Source organism: Oncorhynchus gorbuscha, linkage group LG12, assembly GCF_021184085.1.
Source record: "Oncorhynchus gorbuscha isolate QuinsamMale2020 ecotype Even-year linkage group LG12, OgorEven_v1.0, whole genome shotgun sequence".
NCBI classification, from domain to species: domain Eukaryota; kingdom Metazoa; phylum Chordata; class Actinopteri; order Salmoniformes; family Salmonidae; genus Oncorhynchus; species Oncorhynchus gorbuscha.
The window spans coordinates 5910067-5932108 of record NC_060184.1 but is presented as its reverse complement, the minus strand read 5'-3'; the positions used below and the strand labels follow the sequence as shown (position 1 = coordinate 5932108).

The 22042-nt window shown below is 48.5% G+C and overlaps 1 protein-coding gene across 1 annotated transcript; it reads left to right on the top strand.

The window, feature by feature from the left end:
• The first annotated feature begins 493 nt into the window (after positions 1 to 493).
• Positions 494 to 21086, top strand: LOC123990479 (transmembrane emp24 domain-containing protein 10-like). The gene is made up of 5 exons (XM_046291025.1): positions 494 to 696; positions 1718 to 1838; positions 6859 to 6932; positions 16332 to 16458; positions 17219 to 21086. Exons 1-5 carry the CDS (start codon positions 520 to 522, stop codon positions 17338 to 17340), a joined length of 621 nt encoding a protein of 206 aa, XP_046146981.1. The 5' UTR covers positions 494 to 519; the 3' UTR covers positions 17341 to 21086.
• Positions 21087 to 22042: the final 956 nt, after the last annotated feature.

Here is a 22042-nt window from a genome sequence, read left to right as displayed (position 1 = left end):
ACTCGCATTAACATCTGCTAACCATGTGTACGTGACAAATAAAATTTGATTTGATTTGATTTGATTTATAATAATAATAATAATAATAATAATAATTGCCATTTAGCAGACGCTTTTATCCAAAGCGACTTACAGTCATGTGTGCATACATTCTACGTATGTGTGGTCCCGGGAATCGAACCCACTACCCTGGCGTTACAAGCGCCATGCTCTACCAACTGAGCTATCTATCTATCTATCGATCTATCTATCGATCTATCGATCTATCTATCTATCTATCTATCTATCTATCTATCTATCTATCTATCTATCTATCTATCTATCTATCTATCTATCTATCTATCTATCTATCTATCTATCTATCTATCTATCTATCTATCTATCTATCTATCTATCTATCAGACCAAACTGTCAGCAGCCCTCCCTGACAGCTGCGGCGCTGTGGAGAAATCCGAGGTGTAAGAGGGAGCTCTTCAGCGGAGCTGCAGCTGTCGCTCGTGTTTTATTCGGCTTGTAGTCATGGCTCGGTTCGCTGCCTTACTGCTTTTAGCTGTTCTCATTGAATCGGTATTTTCTATTTCTTTCTTTCTACCTGTAAATTCAAGAAAATGTCTACGGGAAGAGATTCACAAAGACGTGCTCGTCACGGGGGAGTATGATATCAACGACGAGTCCAACACTAAAACCAACCTGAAGGTGAGTTTGATGGTGTTTGGGGTAATACCGACGTTGCTCGGCTAAGCTAGTTAGCTGCTAACTGTTAGCATTTGAAGGCCCAAAACGTAGTTCGGTCATATTATTTCCCGATGAGAAGTAACGTTATCACAACGAAATGCAATACGTGGATATGATAACCTCAACGCCCTGTTATCTGTGTGTATTTGCTTCCAATAGCGGATGAATTATGTTAAAGTCTTGTTCACAACTGTTGTTAGTTTGTAGCTAACTCTGGTTAGCTTTGCTAGCTATGGTTAGCTTTGCTAGCTATGGTTAGCTTTGCTAGCTATGGTTAGCTTTGCTAGCTATGGTTAGCTTTGCTAGCTATGGTTAGCTTTGCTAGCTATGGTTAGCTTTGCTAGCTATGGTTAGCCTGATTGGGCCTGTGACACATCCTTCCTGGTTCTTACCCTGTGAAAACTGTGTTTGTTGACATTAAATAGGTAGGATTGTACATTTCTCAAACCAAGTTCATGAAGTATTACATGGGTAAAGGAATTGGGGGAGAAAAAAAATGTACAGATAAGAGCTAACTGTTATTGTGTTGCTAACCCCATGTTTAATGTTTTAGTGAGTGTCAGTTGAGTTGGTGAACATTCATTCAGGATGTTACACGTCAGTCTTAACTCTCCCAATCAACCACTCTGTGATACGTGTAACCTGCTAGCTATGTTAGCATGCTGTAGATTTATCATGTGGATGTCAGCACAGGGGGACGTAAGGATTTAAAATAGGTAACGATGCTTCTTTGGGTGACTGTTGTTGTTGTGTGCAGAGGTTCGAGCCCGGGTAATGGTCTAAAGTTATACATATATATATATATATAGAACATTATTGTGTGTCGAGTTTTTTTCATTACACTTCATTTAAGTAAACACAACATTGCCCACAGCCACTGCCATGATACAGCAGCTGTCATAACGTGTGATGTATCTCTCTCTTAACTTTTTTTATTTTTTTTTATTCGTGTCATTTTGTTATTGTCACCTGTTTTTTTTAGATCACAGACTCATCGGGACACATCCTCTACTTGAAGGAAGATGCAACGAAAGGGAAGTTTGCCTTCACAACAGAAGATTATGACATGTTCGAAGTGTGCTTCGAGAGCAAGTCACCAATGGGTAAGTCAGTCTAGGTCCCAAAACGGCTCCCTATTTAAGTGCACTACTTTTGACCAGAGGGCCTATGAGCCCTTTGTCAAAAGTAGTTCCCTAAATGGGGAATAGGGTGGCATTTGGGACGTAGATAATGTGTATAGTTTTTCTTCTGTGTTACGGAGAGTGATGGGTACTCCTTCACCTAGATGTTTGCAAAGAGCTCAATGTAATTGATAGTTTCTAACTGCATTATGCCATCCACAAGTAGTGTCTTGTGACAAATTGTTAACAAGTGAGTAGCTAGCCTGAATACCAGTCTGAGTTATCATTCCACTCCTTGGCACTCTTTGTAATGCTATGCATTTTGGGAAAGTATTCAGACCCCTTGACTGTTTCAAAATTATTCTAAAATTGATTAAATATTTTTCCCTTATCAGTATCCCATAATGACAAAGAGAAAAAAAGCTATTTTTTAAATATTTTTTTTGCGAATATATACAAATAAGAAATACCTTATTTAAATAAGTATTCAGACCCTTTGCTATGAGACTCGAAATTGACCTCAGGTGCATCTTGTTTCCATTGATCATCCTTGATGTTTCTACAACTTGATTGGAGTCCACCTGTGGTAAATTCAATTGATTGAACATTATTTGGAAAGGCACACACCTGTCTATACAAGGTCCCACAGTTGACAGTGCATGTCACAGCAAAAAAAAACCATGAGGTGGAAGGAATTGTCCGTAGAGCTCAGAGACGGGATTGTGTCGAGGCACAGATCTGGGGAAGGGTACCAAAATACTTCTGCTGCATTGTAGGTCCCTAAGAACACAGTGGCCTCCATCTTTCTTAAATGGAAGAAGTTTGGAACCACCAAGAGTCTTCCTAGAGCTGGTCACGTGGCCAAACTGCGCAATTGGGGGAGAAGGGCCTTGGTCAGGGAGGTGACCAAGAACCGGATGGTCACCCTGACACACCCTTTAGTTCCTCTGTGGAGATGAGAGAACCTTCCAGAAGGACAACCATCTCTGTAGCACTCCACCAATCAGTCCTTTATGGTTGAGTGGCCAGTCGGAAGCCACTCCTCAGTAAAAGGAACATGACAGTCTGCTTGGAGTTGGTCAAAAGGCAGCTAGAGACTCTCAGACCATGAGAAACAAGATTCTCTGGTCTGATGAAACCAAGATTGAACTCTTTGGCCTGAATTCCAAGTGTCACATTTTGAGGAAACCTTGCACCATCCCTACAGTTACGCATGGTGATGGCAGCATCATGCTGTGGGGATGTTTTTCAGTGGCAGGGACTGGGAGACTAGTCAGGATCGAGGGAAATATGAACAAAGTACAGTGAGACCCTTGATGAAAACATGCTCCAGAGCGCTCAGGACCTCAGACTGGGGTGACAGTTCACCTTCCAACAGGACAACTACTCTAAGAACACAGCCAAGACAACACAGGAGTGGCTTCGGGACAAGTCTCTGAATGTCGTTGAGTGGCCCAGCCAGAGCCCGGACTTGAACCCGATTTGAACATGTCTGGAGAGACCTGAAAATAGCTCTGCAAGTAACACTTCACATCCAACCTGGTGTGAGAGGATCTGCAGAGAACAATGGGAGAAACTCTCCAAATACATGTGTACCAAGCTTGTAGCTTCGTACCCAAGAAAACTCAAGGCTGTAATCACTGCCAAAGGTGCTTCAACAAAGTACTGAGAAAGGGGTCTGAATAATTATGTAAATGTGATGTTTAACCTGTTTTTGCTTAATCCTTTATAGGGTATTGTGTGTAGATTGATGAGGGGGGGGGGAAACAATATAATCCATTTTAGAATAAGGCTGTAACGTAACAAAATGTGGAAAATATCAAGGGGTCTGAATACTTTCTGAAGGCACTGTACATGGAGTGAAATGTTAGCAAAACAGGTTCTAGATTTCAGACCTTTGATGCAGCCAAGAAGTCAATGGAACTTTACCCAAACAATGGAAATGCCATGGAAACGCTTGTGGGAAAGATCTTCCCGGATCTTCTCATTGCCTCCCTGCAAAATTAGCCTACATTTAGGCTATTGTTTATATGTGTATTCCACACTGTTGAGGTAAAACATGAAGAGTATAATGCTTGTATAGATGTCAACCCCCCCCCCCCCCCCCATACATGCTCATGTCATCGTTACCAATCAACTGTAAATAGAAATCGACTGGCCACCACCACAGATTTCCGTATGCTAGCTATGCTAACCAGCTTATACGAATGGGAGTTAGCATTTAGCAGTCACTTCTTCTAAACCTTAAAGGTACTAGTTGTAAATATGATGCAGACAAAACAGCCAAATATATCCAAATCTGACTTTAGTAACCCCATTATGGGGCCTTTTACAATACGTAAATCATGACAGATTTGATAAATCCACATTTATATTTGATCATATTTGTTGAATGTGCGCCAATCCGGCATCCTCCTTCTGTCTCCCTGCGGTCTGTGTTCCATTGACCTCTCTACCACAGCTATAGGGTGGCCAGCACATGCTACATTTGGTTCTGGGTTCTGACACCGCCCTGTCCCTCCCCCAAGGAACACTGCTGTTTTTCTTAACCCTTTACTCTTGGGGGAATTGGCCTATCCATATAGGGCTAAATTGAGATGTTTCTGAAAATACATAAAACATAACCATGGTAGCAATTGAAAATAAAGAAAAGAAGCATTTAGGAAATTATGGGAAACGTATTAAACCAAATGTCTTGTCAGGTGAACTGAATGCAAACATTACACCGTTGATTTTACATTTGACATTTTCTGTATTTTTCACTACATTTGTTGATAACGAAATGTGAAAATATTCTGGATTACATTCAGTAACGAAATAATATTATTGGGAAATTAAGTGGAGTAGGTGCAACATAAGACAACAAAAAAAAGGACACGATTTGAGTGAGAAGATAAAACTGCTGTCTCCAAGTGGCCCCACATCTCTCCAGTGAGAAGACTAACTGGTATCTCCAAGTGGCCCCACACATCTCTCCAGTGAGAAGACTAACTGGTATCTCCAAGTGGCCCCACACATCTCTCCAGTGAGAAGACTAACTGGTATCTCCAAGTGGCCCCACATCTCTCCAGTGAGAGGACTAACTGGTGTCTCCAAGTGGCCCCACACATCTCTCCAGTGAGAAGACTAACTGGTATCTCCAAGTGGCCCCACATCTCTCCAGTGAGAGGACTAACTGGTGTCTCCAAGTGGCCCCACACATCTCTCCAGTGAGAAGACTAACTGGTGTCTCCAAGTGGCCCCACACATCTCTCCAGTGAGAGGACTAACTGGTATCTCCAAGTGGCCCCACACATCTCTCCAGTGAGAAGACTAACTGGTGTCTCCAAGTGGCCCCACACATCTCTCCAGTGAGAAGACTAACTGGTATCTCCAAGTGGCCCCACACATCTCTCCAGTGAGAAGACTAACTGGTATCTCCAAGTGGCCCCACACATCTCTCCAGTGAGAGGACTAACTGGTATCTCCAAGGGTCCCCACACATCTCTCCAGTGAGAAAACTAACTGGTGTCTCCAAGTGGCCCCACACATCTCTCCAGTGAGAAAACTAACTGGTGTCTCCAAGTGGCCCCACACATCTCTCCAGTGAGAGGACTAACTGGTGTCTCCAAGTGGCCCCACACATCTCTCCAGTGAGAGGACTAACTGGTATCTCCAAGTGGCCCCACACATCTCTCCAGTGAGAAGACTAACTGGTGTCTCCAAGTGGCCCCACACATCTCTCCAGTGAGAGGACTAACTGGTATCTCCAAGTGGCCCCACACATCTCTCCAGTGAGAAGACTAACTGGTGTCTCCAAGTGGCCCCACACATCTCTCCAGTGAGAGGACTAACTGGTGTCTCCAAGTGGCCCCACACATCTCTCCAGTGTACACAGTTCCTAAGTAATTTCAATGCACTTTTATGACTCAGTCTTCAACTATACGTTGCTTTTTGTTTGTGCTCTCCTCGCTGAGTCGTCGAGGAACTAGAGCAAGGACACTTGTAGTTGTTTTGTTTGTGCTCTCCTCGCTGAGTCGCCGAGGAACTAGAGCAAGGACACTTGTAGTTGTTTTGTTTGGGACACAACCCAGCATCCCCACAACTGTCCTTTAGGCAACCCTAAAACAGACCATTTATAAACTCCTTTAGGCAACCCTAAAACAGACCATTTATAAACTCCTTTAGGCAACCCTAAAACAGACCATTTATAAACTCCTTTAGGCAACCCTAAAACAGACCATTTATAAACTCCTTTAGGCAACCCTAAAACAGACCATTTATAAACTCCTTTAGGCAACCCTAAAACAGACCATTTATAAACTGGCCTTTAGGCAACCCTAAAACAGACCATTTATAAACTGGCCTTTAGGCAACCCTAAAACAGACCATTTATAAACTGGCCTTTAGGCAACCCTAAAACAGACCATTTATAAATCACCAATCAGGGTCAGGTGGGCATCATTTGAAATCTTCTTCTATGGCCAACATGACTAGCTCAGTTATAAAACATATTACAGTGTTGGGCTCTTTCACGTGTAATTCAGGGAAACAGATCATCCCATTGGTGCCCATAGAAAGGAGTCCTGAGAGGATTCAGGTGTGTGTGACACGACAAAACAGGCTCATTGTGTTCAGAACAACCCAGAGTACGACGCCGTGTCACCACGCACAGCGAACAGAGTGATTATAAACGTTGACACTGTATATGACATGAGATTCATTATTTGGAAATATGACGAGCAAGAAACCAGTGGATTGGGAAATGATCTAGAGCAAGAAACCAGTGGATTGGGAAATGATCTAGAGCAAGAAACCAGTGGATTGGGAAATGATCTAGAGCAAGAAACCAGTGGATTGGGAAATGCAGATAGACATTTCAACATATCCCATTTCTATTCGAGTGAAACAAAACATTGCGTCCTGCTGAACGAACTCCACGTGACTGGAACGAGTCCTGACAACCGGTGTTATTGAATGAGTCGAGTTAAAGCCTTTGCATGGTGTATGTTCTGTCGCCCAGGAACTGGGAGAGTCCCCGACCAGCTGGTTAATCTGGACATGAAGCACGGTGTAGAGGCCAAGAACTATGAGGAGGTGAGTAGAGACGAAAGTCTTTCATTTGACCAGGGGGTGGTGCTCCCTCGGCTGTCTCCTGAAGTTCACAATCACTGTATCCCCTATACTGTATCCCCTATACTGTATCCCCTATACTGTATCCCCTATACTGTATCCCCTATACTGTATCCCCTATACTGTGATCGTGGACTTCAGGAAACAGCCGAGGGAGTGTAATTTGGGTATAAACAATGCGTGTGCTGGACAAGCTACTGGTACTGTGTGTGTGTTATCATATCTAGGGTTGTATTGAGAATCTAATACTGATCTACTGTAGCCCCCCCCCCGGAGCCTAGGTTACTATAGACCCCCCTTCTGGAGCCTAGGTTACTATAAACCCCCCCCCCGCCTTCTGGAGCCTAGGTTACTATAGACCCCCCTTCTGGAGCCTAGGTTACTATAAACCCCCCCCCCTTCTGGAGCCTAGGTGACTGTAGACCCCCCCTCTGGAGCCTAGGTTACTGTAGCCTTACCCCCTCTGGAGCCTAGGTTACTGTAGCCTTACCCCCTCTGGAGCCTAGGTTACTGTAGCCCCCCTCTGGAGCCTAGGTTACTGTAGCCCCCCTCTGGAGCCTAGGTTACTGTAGCCCCCCCCTCTGGAGCCTAGGTTACTGTAGCCCCCCTCTGGAGCCTAGGTTACTGTAGCCCCCCCCCCCTCTGGAGCCTAGGTTACTGTAGCCCCCCCCTCTGGAGCCTAGGTTACTGTAGCCCCCCCTCTGGAGCCTAGGTTACTGTAGCCCCCCCCTCTGGAGCCTAGGTTACTGTAGCCTTACCCCCTCTGGAGCCTAGGTTACTGTAGCCCCCCCCTCTGGAGCCTAGGTTACTGTAGCCCCCCCTCTGGAGCCTAGGTTACTGTAGCCCCCCTCTGGAGCCTAGGTTACTGTAGCCCCCCCTCTGGAGCCTAGGTTACTGTAGCCCCCTCTGGAGCCTAGGTTACTGGAGCCCCCTCTGGAGCCTAGGTTACTGGAGCCCCCCTCTGGAGCCTAGGTTACTGTAGCCCCCCCCTCTGGAGCCTAGGTTACTGTAGCCCCCCCCTCTGGAGCCTAGGTTACTGTAGCCCCCCTCTGGAGCCTAGGTTACTGTAGCCCCCCTCTGGAGCCTAGGTTACTGTAGCCCCCCCCCCCTCTGGAGCCTAGGTTACTGTAGCCCCCCTCTGGAGCCTAGGTTACTGTAGCCCCCCCCTCTGGAGCCTAGGTTACTGTAGCCTTACCCCCTCTGGAGCCTAGGTTACTGTAGCCCCCCCCCCTCTGGAGCCTAGGTTACTGTAGCCCCCCCTCTGGAGCCTAGGTTACTGTAGCCCCCCTCTGGAGCCTAGGTTACTGTAGCCCCCCTCTGGAGCCTAGGTTACTGTAGCCCCCCCCTCTGGAGCCTAGGTTACTGGAGCCCCCCTGGAGCCTAGGTTACTGTAGCCCCCCTCTGGAGCCTAGGTTACTGTAGCCCCCCCCTCTGGAGCCTAGGTTACTGTAGCCCCCCTCTGGAGCCTAGGTTACTGTAGCCTTACCCCCTCTGGAGCCTAGGTTACTGTAGCCCCCCCCTCTGTAGCCTAGGTTACTGTAGCCCCCTCTGGAGCCTAGGTTACTGTAGCCCCCCTCTGGAGCCTAGGTTACTGTAGCCCCCTCTGGAGCCTAGGTTACTGTAGCCCCCCTCTGGAGCCTAGGTTACTGTAGCCCCCCTCTGGAGCCTAGGTTACTGGAGCCCCCCCCTCTGGAGCCTAGGTTACTGTAGCCCCCCTCTGGAGCCTAGGTTACTGTAGCCCCCCTCTGGAGCCTAGGTTACTGTAGCCCCCTCTGGAGCCTAGGTTACTGTAGCCCCCCTCTGGAGCCTAGGTTACTGTAGCCCCCTCTGGAGCCTAGGTTACTGTAGCCCCCTCTGGAGCCTAGGTTACTGTAGCCCCCTCTGGAGCCTAGGTTACTGTAGCCCCCCTCTGGAGCCTAGGTTACTGGAGCCCCCCTCTGGAGCCTAGGTTACTGTAGCCCCCCCCTCTGGAGCCTAGGTTACTGTAGCCCCCCTCTGGAGCCTAGGTTACTGTAGCCCCGCCTCTGGAGCCTAGGTTACTGTAGCCCCCCTCTGGAGCCTAGGTTACTGTAGCCCCCCTCTGGAGCCTAGGTTACTGTAGCCCCCCTCTGGAGCCTAGGTTACTGTAGCCCCCCCCTCTGGAGCCTAGGTTACTGTAGCCCCCCCCCTCTGGAGCCTAGGTTACTGTAGCCCCCCCCTCTGGAGCCTAGGTTACTGTAGCCCCCCTCTGGAGCCTAGGTTACTGTAGCCCCCCTCTGGAGCCTAGGTTACTGTAGCCCCCCCCTCTGGAGCCTAGGTTACTGTAGCCCCCCTCTGGAGCCTAGGTTACTGTAGCCCCCCTCTGGAGCCTAGGTTACTGTAGCCCCCCCTCTGGAGCCTAGGTTACTGTAGCCCCCCTCTGGAGCCTAGGTTACTGTAGCCCCCCTCTGGAGCCTAGGTTACTGTAGCCCCCCTCTGGAGCCTAGGTTACTGTAGCCCCCCCTCTGGAGCCTAGGTTACTGTAGCCCCCCCTCTGGAGCCTAGGTTACTGTAGCCCCCCTCTGGAGCCTAGGTTACTGTAGCCCCCCCTCTGGAGCCTAGGTTACTGTAGCCTTACCCCCTCTGGAGCCTAGGTTACTGTAGCCCCCCCTCTGGAGCCTAGGTTACTGTAGCCCCCCCTCTGGAGCCTAGGTTACTGTAGCCCCCTCTGGAGCCTAGGTTACTGTAGCCCCCCTCTGGAGCCTAGGTTACTGTAGCCCCCCTCTGGAGCCTAGGTTACTGGAGCCCCCCCTCTGGAGCCTAGGTTACTGTAGCCCCCCTCTGGAGCCTAGGTTACTGTAGCCCCCCCTCTGGAGCCTAGGTTACTGTAGCCCCCCTCTGGAGCCTAGGTTACTGTAGCCTTACCCCCTCTGGAGCCTAGGTTACTGTAGCCCCCCTCTGTAGCCTAGGTTACTGTAGCCCCCCTCTGGAGCCTAGGTTACTGTAGCCCCCTCTGGAGCCTAGGTTACTGTAGCCCCCTCTGGAGCCTAGGTTACTGTAGCCCCCCTCTGGAGCCTAGGTTACTGTAGCCCCCCTCTGGAGCCTAGGTTACTGTAGCCCCCTCTGGAGCCTAGGTTACTGTAGCCCCCCCCTCTGGAGCCTAGGTTACTGTAGCCCCCCTCTGGAGCCTAGGTTACTGTAGCCCCGCCTCTGGAGCCTAGGTTACTGTAGCCCCCCTCTGGAGCCTAGGTTACTGTAGCCCCCCTGGAGCCTAGGTTACTGTAGCCCCCCCCTCTGGAGCCTAGGTTACTGTAGCCCCCCTCTGGAGCCTAGGTTACTGTAGCCCCCCCCTCTGGAGCCTAGGTTACTGTAGCCCCCCCCTCTGGAGCCTAGGTTACTGTAGCCCCCCTCTGGAGCCTAGGTTACTGTAGCCCCCCCCTCTGGAGCCTAGGTTACTGTAGCCCCCCTCTGGAGCCTAGGTTACTGTAGCCCCCCCTCTGGAGCCTAGGTTACTGTAGCCCCCCCTGGAGCCTAGGTTACTGTAGCCCCCCCCCCCTCTGGAGCCTAGGTTACTGTAGCCCCCTCTGGAGCCTAGGTTACTGTAGCCCCCTCTGGAGCCTAGGTTACTGTAGCCCCCCTCTGGAGCCTAGGTTACTGTAGCCTTACCCCCTCTGGAGCCTAGGTTACTGTAGCCCCCCTCTGGAGCCTAGGTTACTGTAGCCCCCCTCTGGAGCCTAGGTTACTGTAGCCCCCCTCTGGAGCCTAGGTTACTGTAGCCCCCCTCTGGAGCCTAGGTTACTGTAGCCCCCCTCTGGAGCCTAGGTTACTGGAGCCCCCCTCTGGAGCCTAGGTTACTGTAGCCCCCCTCTGGAGCCTAGGTTACTGTAGCCCCCCTCTGGAGCCTAGGTTACTGTAGCCCCCCCCCCTCTGGAGCCTAGGTTACTGTAGCCTTACCCCCTCTGGAGCCTAGGTTACTGTAGCCCCCTCTGTAGCCTAGGTTACTGTAGCCCCCTCTGGAGCCTAGGTTACTGTAGCCCCCCTCTGGAGCCTAGGTTACTGTAGCCCCCTCTGGAGCCTAGGTTACTGTAGCCCCCCTCTGGAGCCTAGGTTACTGTAGCCCCCCCCTCTGGAGCCTAGGTTACTGTAGCCCCCCCCTCTGGAGCCTAGGTTACTGTAGCCCCCCTCTGGAGCCTAGGTTACTGTAGCCCCCCTCTGGAGCCTAGGTTACTGTAGCCCCGCCTCTGGAGCCTAGGTTACTGTAGCCCCCCTCTGGAGCCTAGGTTACTGTAGCCCCCCTCTGGAGCCTAGGTTACTGTAGCCCCCCCTCTGGAGCCTAGGTTACTGTAGCCCCCCTCTGGAGCCTAGGTTACTGTAGCCCCCCCCTCTGGAGCCTAGGTTACTGTAGCCCCCCTCTGGAGCCTAGGTTACTGTAGCCCCCCCTCTGGAGCCTAGGTTACTGTAGCCCCCCTCTGGAGCCTAGGTTACTGTAGCCCCCTCTGGAGCCTAGGTTACTGTAGCCCCCCCCTCTGGAGCCTAGGTTACTGTAGCCCCCCTCTGGAGCCTAGGTTACTGTAGCCCCCCTCTGGAGCCTAGGTTACTGTAGCCCCCCCTCTGGAGCCTAGGTTACTGTAGCCCCCCCCTCTGGAGCCTAGGTTACTGTAGCCCCCCTCTGGAGCCTAGGTTACTGTAGCCCCCCTCTGGAGCCTAGGTTACTGTAGCCCCCCCTCTGGAGCCTAGGTTACTGTAGCCCCCCCTCTGGAGCCTAGGTTACTGTAGCCCCCCCCCCCCTCTGGAGCCTAGGTTACTGTAGCCCCCCCTCTGGAGCCTAGGTTACTGTAGCCCCCCCCTCTGGAGCCTAGGTTACTGTAGCCCCCCTCTGGAGCCTAGGTTACTGTAGCCCCCCTCTGGAGCCTAGGTTACTGTAGCCCCCTCTGGAGCCTAGGTTACTGTAGCCCCCCTCTGGAGCCTAGGTTACTGTAGCCCCCCTCTGGAGCCTAGGTTACTGTAGCCCCCCTGGAGCCTAGGTTACTGTAGCCCCCCCTCTGGAGCCTAGGTTACTGTAGCCCCCCTCTGGAGCCTAGGTTACTGTAGCCCCCCTCTGGAGCCTAGGTTACTGTAGCCCCCCTCTGGAGCCTAGGTTACTGTAGCCCCCCCTCTGGAGCCTAGGTTACTGTAGCCCCCCCTCTGGAGCCTAGGTTACTGTAGCCCCCCTCTGGAGCCTAGGTTACTGTAGCCCCCCCCTCTGGAGCCTAGGTTACTGTAGCCCCCCCTCTGGAGCCTAGGTTACTGTAGCCCCCCCTCTGGAGCCTAGGTTACTGTAGCCCCCCTCTGGAGCCTAGGTTACTGTAGCCCCCCTCTGGAGCCTAGGTTACTGTAGCCCCCCTCTGGAGCCTAGGTTACTTTAGCCCCCCCCTCTGGAGCCTAGGTTACTGTAGCATACTGACGGCGTTACAAGCGTAATTCAGAAATTAGGGAGATATTTTTAATTGGAGAATAATGGATTGACTTTTTCATGTTAATTAAGGATACTCTAGTTGTCACGTTTCACATTGGATTTATTAACTACAAAAAGGTAAGATGTGTTTTTAGTTCTGGTGCTGCTCTGAACACAGAAGCTTGTTAGCAAGCAAGCTAACATTTGCTCTGATCCAACGTTAAACCAACTCTGAAGTTAAAAAAGAAGGAAACTGTAGCCCTTCCCCTTCCGGGGGATACTGTGGCCCCTCCCTTCCGGGGGATACTGTGGCCCCTCCCTTCCGGGGGATACTGTGGCCCCTCCCTTCCGGGGGATACTGTGGCCCCTCCCTTCCGGGGGATACTGTGGCCCCTCCCTTCCGGGGATACTGTGGCCCCTCCCTTCCGGGGATACTGTGGCCCCTCCCTTCCGGGGATACTGTGGCCCCTCCCTTCCGGGGGATACTGTGGCCCCTCCCTTCCGGGGATACTGTGGCCCCTCCCTTCCGGGGGATACTGTGGCCCCTCCCTTCCGGGGGATACTGTGGCCCCTCCCTTCCGGGGGATACTGTGGCCCCTCCCTTCCGGGGGATACTGTGGCCCCTCCCTTCCGGGGGATACTGTGGCCCCTCCCTTCCGGGGGATACTGTGGCCCCTCCCTTCCGGGGATACTGTGGCCCCTCCCTTCCGGGGATACTTCCGGGGGGATACTGTGGCCCCTCCCTTCCGGGGATACTGTGGCCCCTCCCTTCCGGGGGATACTGTGGCCCCTCCCTTCCGGGGGATACTGTGGCCCCTCCCTTCCGGGGGATACTGTGGCCCCTCCCTTCCGGGGGATACTGTGGCCCCTCCCTTCCGGGGGATACTGTGGCCCCTCCCCTTCCGGGGGATACTGTGGCCCCTCCCTTCCGGGGATACTGTGGCCCCTCCCTTCCGGGGATACTGTGGCCCCTCCCTTCCGGGGATACTGTGGCCCCTCCTTCCGGGGATACTGTGGCCCCTCCTTCCGGGGGATACTGTGGCCCCCGGGGATACCCCTTCCGGGGATACTGTGGCCCCTCCCTTCCGGGGATACTGTGGCCCCTCCCTTCCGGGGATACTGTGGCCCCTCCCTTCCGGGGGATACTGTGGCCCCTCCCTTCCGGGGATACTGTGGCCCCTCCCTTCCGGGGGATACTGTGGCCCCTCCCTTCCGGGGATACTGTGGCCCCTCCCTTCCGGGGATACTGTGGCCCCTCCCTTCCGGGGATACTGTGGCCCCTCCCTTCCGGGGATACTGTGGCCCCTCCCTTCCGGGGATACTGTGGCCCCTCCCTTCCGGGGATACTGTGGCCCCTCCCTTCCGGGGATACTGTGGCCCCTCCCTTCCGGGGATACTGTGGCCCCTCCCTTCCGGGGATACTGTGGCCCCTCCCTTCCGGGGATACTGTGGCCCCTCCCTTCCGGGGATACTGTGGCCCCTCCCTTCCGGGGATACTGTGGCCCCTCCCTTCCGGGGATACTGTGGCCCCTCCCTTCCGGGGATACTGTGGCCCCTCCCTTCCGGGGATACTGTGGCCCCTCCTTCCGGGGATACTGTGGCCCCTCCCTTCCGGGGATACTGTGGCCCCTCCCCCCTTCCGGGGATACTGTGGCCCCTCCCTTCCGGGGATACTGTGGCCCCTCCCTTCCGGGGGATACTGTGGCCCCTCCCCTTCCGGGGGATACTGTGGCCCCTCCCCTTCCGGGGGATACTGTGGCCCCTCCCCTTCCGGGGGATACTGTGGCCCCTCCCCTTCCGGGGGATACTGTGGCCCCTCCCCTTCCGGGGGATACTGTGGCCCCTCCTTCCGGGGATACTGTGGCCCCTCCCCTTCCGGGGGATACTGTGGCCCCTCCCCTTCCGGGGGATACTGTGGCCCCTCCTTCCGGGGATACTGTGGCCCCTCCTTCCGGGGATACTGTGGCCCCTCCCCTTCCGGGGGATACTGTGGCCCCTCCCCTTCCGGGGGGATACTGTGGCCCCTCCCCTTCCGGGGGATACTGTGGCCCCTCCCCTTCCGGGGGATACTGTGGCCCCTCCCCTTCTGGGGGATACTGTGGCCCCTCCCCTTCCGGAGGATACTGTGGCCCCTCCGCCTACAAGACAACTGTAGCCTACTGACTTTAAAAGCGTGATTCAGAAATTAGGGAGAGAGATTTTTAACAAGAGAATAATGGATTAATTTAGCTAGTTAAGGATACAATAGTTATCATGTTTCACATTAGATTCAGTAACTACAGAAAGGTCAGATGTGCTTTTAGGTCTTGTAAGCTTCTCTGATCCAACGTTAAACCAACTCTGAAGTTTATAAAGACATTCAAAGCTCGTCCATAGGAGCCGTTCCTCTGTAGGTATAATTCAGATAATACATGTCATCACAAGATGTCCAGCGCTTCAAGCCTCCTCCTCCACCCTCTCTACACACCCTAAAAATGTCAGTTGCACCTCGCACCCAACACTGACTGGCAGCACAGTATGTTAGCCTTCCATTATGATTAAAATACTATTTGCTTTTAATGACTTTCCAATTCAGATGAAATTGTTTACCCACTCCACAGCAGGCCTCTCTAGCAGCACTCACTCCACAGCAGGCCTCTCTAGCAGCACTCCCTCCACAGCAAGCTTCTCTAGCAGCACTCCCTCCACAGCAGGCCTCTCTAGCAGCACTCCCTCCACAGCAAGCTTCTCTAGCAGCACTCCCTCCACAGCAAGCTTCTCTAGCAGCACTCCCTCCACAGCAAGCTTCTCTAGCAGCACTCCCTCCACAGCAAGCTTCTCTAGCAGCACTCACTCCACAGCAAGCTTCTCTAGCAGCACTCCCTCCACAGCAAGCTTCTCTAGCAGCACTCCCTCCACAGCAAGCTTCTCTAGCAGCACTCACTCCACAGTAAGCTTCTCTAGCAGCACTCCCTCCACAGCAAGCTTCTCTAGCAGCACTCCCTCCACAGCAAGCTTCTCTAGCAGCACTCCCTCCACAGCAAGCTTCTCTAGCAGCACTCACTCCACAGCAAGCTTCTCTAGCAGCACTCACTCCACAGCAAGCTTCTCTAGCAGCACTCCCTCCACAGCAAGCTTCTCTAGCAGCACTCCCTCCACAGCAAGCTTCTCTAGCAGCACTCCCTCCACAGCAAGCTTCTCTAGCTATATATATATATATATATATATATATATATATATATATATATATATATGAGGTTTAAAGAGGAACAGAAAGGAATGATATAGACCAGTACTTTCTTGTGGTTCGACCCGGTCCAGAACTTTATTTTGCTGGTCGGAACAGAACACAAATAATAACGGTTCTGTTCTGAACGAAACGATTTCCAACATCTGCTAATCATATCACATCCCTTTTTTTTTTTTTTTTTTAAGTCGTAGCATGTGTGACCAGATTCTCTGCTTGGGAATCAATACGTTTGCTAAACTAAAGCAGGCGGAAGGGTAGAGCGTTCTACATACCAGACAGATTAGTTCAACATGAACAGGAACACAAAGTGTTCTCTGCTGCGGTCTGGCCGTACTGCTGAATAGCTCAAGAGTGACCCCAACTGGACAAACTGGGTCACAGCACAGTCCAAGCTTCTATTGAATAATATAATACAAAATATATGCCATTTAACAGACACTTTAACCCGAAGTGATTTAATAATAATAATAATAATATATAATAATATATGCCATTTAGCAGACGCTTTTATCCAAAGCGATTTACAGTTATGCATGCATACATTTTTACATATGGTTGATCCCAGGAATCAAACCCACTTTCCAGGCATTGTAAGTGCCATGCTCTACCAACTGAACTACAGAAGACCACTCACATTTCTCAAACTTTTAAAAACAATTTAATGGATTTGTTCCTGTCCATCAACCATCCAATCCAATAAACACCTACTGACATGGGTTGTTGTTGTCTCTCGTCCAATCAGATAGCCAAGGTGGAGAAGCTGAAGCCCCTGGAGGTGGAGCTAAGGCGGCTGGAGGACCTATCCGAGTCCATCGTCAACGACTTTGCCTACATGAAGAGGAGAGAGGAGGAGATGAGGGATACCAACGGTAAGAAGAGCACTTGTACCGATAAAGTAGTAACCACAATGTATTCTAACCTGATCCTAACTTGGTAAAGGATTGAAGCTTAAAGGCTTGAAGCTTAAAGGCTTGAAGCTTAAAGGCTTGAAGCTTAAAGGCTTGAAGCTTAAAGGCTTGAAGCTTAAAGGCTTGAAGCTTAAAGGCTTGAAGCTTAAAGGCTTGAAGCTTAAAGGCTTGAAGCTTAAAGGCTTGAAGCTTAAAGGCTTGAAGCTTAAAGGCTTGAAGCTTAAAGGCTTGAAGCTTAAAGGCTTGAAGCTTAAAGGCTTGAAGCTTAAAGGCTTGAAGCTTAAAGGCTTGAAGCTTAAAGGCTTGAAGCTTAAAGGCTTGAAGCTTAAAGGCTTGAAGCTTAAAGGCTTGAAGCTTAAAGGCTTGAAGCTTAAAGGCTTGAAGCTTAAAGGCTTGAAGCTTAAAGGATTGTGCAACTCAAATTTAAACACAAACCTCCCCATTTGTTGTCAATACATGCATGATTCTTGTGGAACTTGCTGTCACATTTGTATTGGCCCACTAATGCTTAGTCTAAGCTCATTAAAAAAAATATAAAAAAATTCATCACTCATTCACCTACGCATCTAACAAGTCACAATTTATATATAGTGTGTATAACAAAAGTCTCAAAGTTTACAAATGAATACTAATGAATATAATTGGAGGAGAAATAAAAGGAAACAAAACAAGTCTCTTCTGTAATGTTAGTATATTTCTCACCCTGTTCTCCTTCTTCCAGAGTCCACCAACACACGTGTCCTGTACTTCAGCATCTTCTCTATGTGCTGTCTGATCGGCTTGGCTACCTGGCAGGTCTTCTACCTGCGACGCTTCTTCAAGGCAAAGAAGCTCATCGAGTAGAGAGGCATCACCACTCCGCCCAGGGAGAGCAGCCAAATTGCTCCCCATCAATCTCCCACCATCTTCGGACTAACGTCGTCAAAACTAGCGCTGTGACTGGAGGAGATGGAGACCCGCGTACTGTCGAGAGACAAGAAAGAAGGAATAAATCCAAAACCTGAGGCAAAACGGGAATAATTGTAGTCCTTTATTGGACAGTGTGCCAGTCTCGATCTCTTCCAGTGTTTTTGTTTTGACCCTTACACATCTGGAACCACCACTATTCAGTAGGAAGGACAGCCTCCTAGAATTCAGATTTGTGTGTTTTTAAAATCCCAACATATTTCCTTGAGTGCTCTACATTTTTATTTTTTTTGCTTACCAGAGCCCCCATAGGGCTCCTGGTTTCCCCCCCCCAATAGGGCTCCTGGTTCCCCCTCCCCCCCCATAGGGCTCCTGGTCCCCCCATAGGGCTCCTGGTCCCCCCATAGGGCTCCTGGTCCCCCCCATAGGGCTCCTGGTCCCCCCCCATAGGGCTCCTGGTCCCCCCCATAGGGCTCGTTGTCTTTCCCCCCCCCATGGGGCTCCTGGTCCCCCCCGTAGGGCTCCTGGTTTCCCCCAATAGGGCTCCTGGTCCCCCCCCCCATAGGGCTCGTTGTCTCCCCCAATAGGGCTCCTGGTTTCCCCCATATGGCTCGTTGTCTCTCCCCCCCCTCCTGGCAAATGTAGTGCACTGTATAGGGAGTAAGATGGTGTTTTGGACATACCCTATAATGACAACATAAAGAATGAGCAGGGGAAGGATTCAGGGTTGTGGTGCTGAGAGAGCACCGAGGGGAGCTTATTCTCTGGAAGCCATGTACACCTGGGACTCATTCAGTGGAGTGAAACATTAAAAAACCAATGTAGAATATACACAGATTTCAAGTCCAGGAGTGAAACGTGTATGTCTGTTCAATCTGCAATTTGTTCTGACATTTATTATCATCCTGTTGAATAAGCACCTGATGCTTTGTTGATTTTAATTTGACATTTTAACGTGTATAGTTTGATCTGGAGTTTTATTTTGTTGGGATGAATGGATGCACCCTTGACAAAGGTCTATTTCCCCCTTTATATCGTTGTATAAAATCTTTGCCATGCCAAGCGACCTGTAGGATATAGGGTTCAGCCTAAAATGGCAACCTATTCCCTATAAGAATAGGGTACCGTTTGGGGAAAGACGATATTCTTGGGGACCCTTTTTTAAATATTTTTTTAAACTGAAGGCCTCTATGAACGACAGGTGGAATGTGTTATAACTCAGAATAGAAACCATGGCGACCGCTGAACTTTTATGCTTTTGTCGGTTAATTAATTTGCATACATGTTTTGTAGCTAAATTGGAGTTTCTTTAGCTTGTTTTGATTGTAAATGCAGGGTAGGTATTGGGGGGGTGTTTAATAAGTTCAGGGAAAGAGTAGCTATATCTCAAATGGAATCCTATTCCCTATATAGGTCTAGTGCACTACTTTTGACCAATAGTACTGCACTATATAGGGTGGCATTTGAGATGCAGACAATATAATCTTGAAAACTAGGTCATTTTATAGCGGAACCATGGCACGCTTTTAAGTTTTTACAAGATATACAGAAGATAACAGCCACATATCTATGTACTTTTCCATCTGAATAGGTTATAAGATGAGTAGAGCTGCAGGGCCTTTTGGGAGATGATGTCTCTTCTTCTTTTGAGACCCATTGAATCTACACCAACCATCCAAGATCCATCCAGCTTTCTTTTGGAGATAATTCTGGGGTTTGGGCTACGTGAGGATTTGGGGTTGGTTTAAAATGTTTTTATTTTATTTATTTTTTAAAATCTCATTGATAATATTTTCACATGTATGTGGTATATTTCCAACTCTTAATACAGAATTCAAAACAGATCATCAAAAAGCCAGTTTCAAAACTAAGCACATTTTCAATTGACTAAGTACAACAGTCACTTTTTTTTACACCAAATTTAATCCGTGTTTCATCACATTGCAATACATGTTCATATAAAGTCCTTGCTTTTCTCAATGCTCACATTACTTTAGGTATGATTCTCTTTTAAGACGTTTAACCATTACATAATCCAACTGCTCTTTATCAGTGATCACTTAAACCCATGGAATGTTTGATTAAACCTAGGGAACGTTTGATTAAACCTACGGAATGTTTGATTAAACCCATGGAACGTTTGATTAAACCCACGGAACGTTTGATTAAACCCACGGAACGTTTGATTAAACCCATGGCATGTTTGATTAAACCCATGGAATGTTTGATTAAACCTACGGAACGTTTGATGAAACCTACGGAATGTTTGATTAAACCCACGGAACGTTTGATGAAACCTACGGAACGTTTGATTAAACCTACGGAACGTTTGATTAAACCCATGGAACGTTTGGTAAATGGATCGATTTTACATTTTGTCTAGTACAGATTTTGAGAACTAAATAATGACAATGGATGTCTGTAGAAACGTAAATATGATCTATGTATTACTATTATGATTTTACTTCACAGTAAGTAAAACAAATCTGATATTGACAAAATCAGACATACTATATGTTACAAATTAAAAAGTTTATTGGTCGCGTACACAGATTAGCGGATGTTACAGCAGGCGCAGCGAAATGCTTGTGTTTCTAGCTCCTGCATTGCAGTAATACAATACCAATACGCAAATAATCCAGAAAGTCCTTAACAATAAATAAATGCTTCACTAAAATAGCATTGGGTAGTACGGTACTGTAAAATAGTCCATTTACATAGCAGACACTTTTATCCAAAGTGACAACAATCCACTTTTTGGTATGTGATCCCAGTCGGAATGGAACCCACACCTCTGGTGTTGCTAGTGCCACGCTCTTATGAACTGACACACGTACAGAACCACTACAATACATTAAGTACAATAACAGGTGGAAGATCTGCGAACCACCACCCACCACCCTCTAGGCCATGGATGACTCATGCAATGACGTCAATCCGGTCCAATATCAGGCCAGGTGCATGAACAATTCGGATATTTCCTGTGATTTCGATGAGAACCTACGGCCAAATGCTCCAGTCAGGTTTGATGCAATCTAACGCCTTAAACGCTTCTTTCATTTGATTACCTTATGAAAGATGTCTTCAATGATCAGACATGGGATAGAAGTTATTGACATTTCAAGTTCAGTTCATTTTAATGAGTAGTGCAAGTGTATTGCCGAATGTGAAACAGTGTCATGTACTGTAATTTACACTACTGGAGCATACTACGTTCAAAGAGCAAATTGAAACGTATCTTAAAAGTGTTTTTGTGCTTTTGGATTAATTGGTTAAAATAACTAAATTAAGGAGATGACATTAGGTTGTGTTTTGGTGATTAAACCAATGTTCTTATTTCACAGTAAACTTATATTTAGGATTAATGGTTGTGTAGTGAACGATGTCTACAAACCAAATAAATTAATATTGAAAGGATTTGAATGTAAGACTGGCTGCATTACAAGTGTTACCAGTTTGGAGTTTGTACTAAGAGATTAGAAAATTCACATATTTGTGAAAATGGCACCAAATCGTTTTAAAAAAAAACACAACAAAAAACGAGAACCAGGTGGGATACACACATTTTTAACAGTGAACATTTGCAATGTTTTCAATCAATGATTTCTATATTGATTGATATCAATTTGTAAAGGTTTTGTGTTTGGGCTTTTATTCAATAAAATATTGGATGGATGTACAAATCGTGTTGCTTGTAGATTTGAATAACCTCTAAGGGAGGGACACCACATGGTCCATCATATGTCTATATTATCATTGGAAATAGATTTAATGTTTCACTTTAGATCATTTTATTATTTTATTTCACCTTTATTTAACCAGGTAGGTTAGTTGAGAACACCTTTATTTAACCAGGTAGGCTAGTTGAGAACACCTTTATTTAACCAGGTAGGCTAGTTGAGAACACCTTTATTTAACCAGGTAGGCTAGTTGAGAACACCTTTATTTAACCAGGTAGGCTAGTTGAGAACACCTTTATTTAACCAGGTAGGTTAGTTGAGAACACCGTTATTTAACCAGGTAGGTTAGTTGAGAACACCTTTATTTAACCAGGTAGGTTAGTTGAGAACACCTTTATTTAACCAGGTAGGTTAGTTGAGAACACCTTTATTTAACCAGGTAGGTTAGTTGAGAACACCTTTATTTAACCAGGTAGGCTAGTTGAGAACAAGTTCTCATTTACAAATGCGACCTGGTCAAGATAAAGCAAAGCAGTGCGAAACAAACACAGAGTTACACATGGAGTAAACAAACATACAGTCAATAATACAATAGAAAAAGTATATATACAGTGTGTGCAAATTAGGTAAGATGAGGGAAGTAAGGCAATAAATAGGCCATAGTGGTGAAATTAATTACAATATAGCAATTAAACACTGGAGTGATAGATGTGCAGAAGATGAATGTACAAGTAGAGATACTGGGGTGAAAAGGAGCAAAATAAACAACAGTATGGGGATGAGGTAGTTGGATGGGCTATTTACAGATGGGCTATGTACAGGTGCAGTGATCTGTGAGATGCTCTCACAGCTGGTGCTTAAAGTTAGTGAGGGAGATATGAGTCTTCAGCTTCTGTGATTTTTGCAGTTTGTTCCAGTCATTGGCAGCAGAGAACTGGAAGGAAAGGCTGCTGAAGGAG

What these genes read in the sequence shown, in the direction of transcription:
- LOC123990479 (XM_046291025.1), top strand. Translation starts at nt 520, where the DNA reads ATGGCTCGGTTCGCTGCCTTACTGCTTTTAGCTGTTCTCATTGAATCG. An exon ending in AGGCCAAGAACTATGAGGAG is followed by an intron (nt 6,933 to 16,331) that starts GTGAGTAGAGAC and finishes TCGTCCAATCAG; the next exon opens with ATAGCCAAGGTGGAGAAGCT. An exon ending in GGAGATGAGGGATACCAACG is followed by an intron (nt 16,459 to 17,218) that starts GTAAGAAGAGCA and finishes TCCTTCTTCCAG; the next exon opens with AGTCCACCAACACACGTGTC.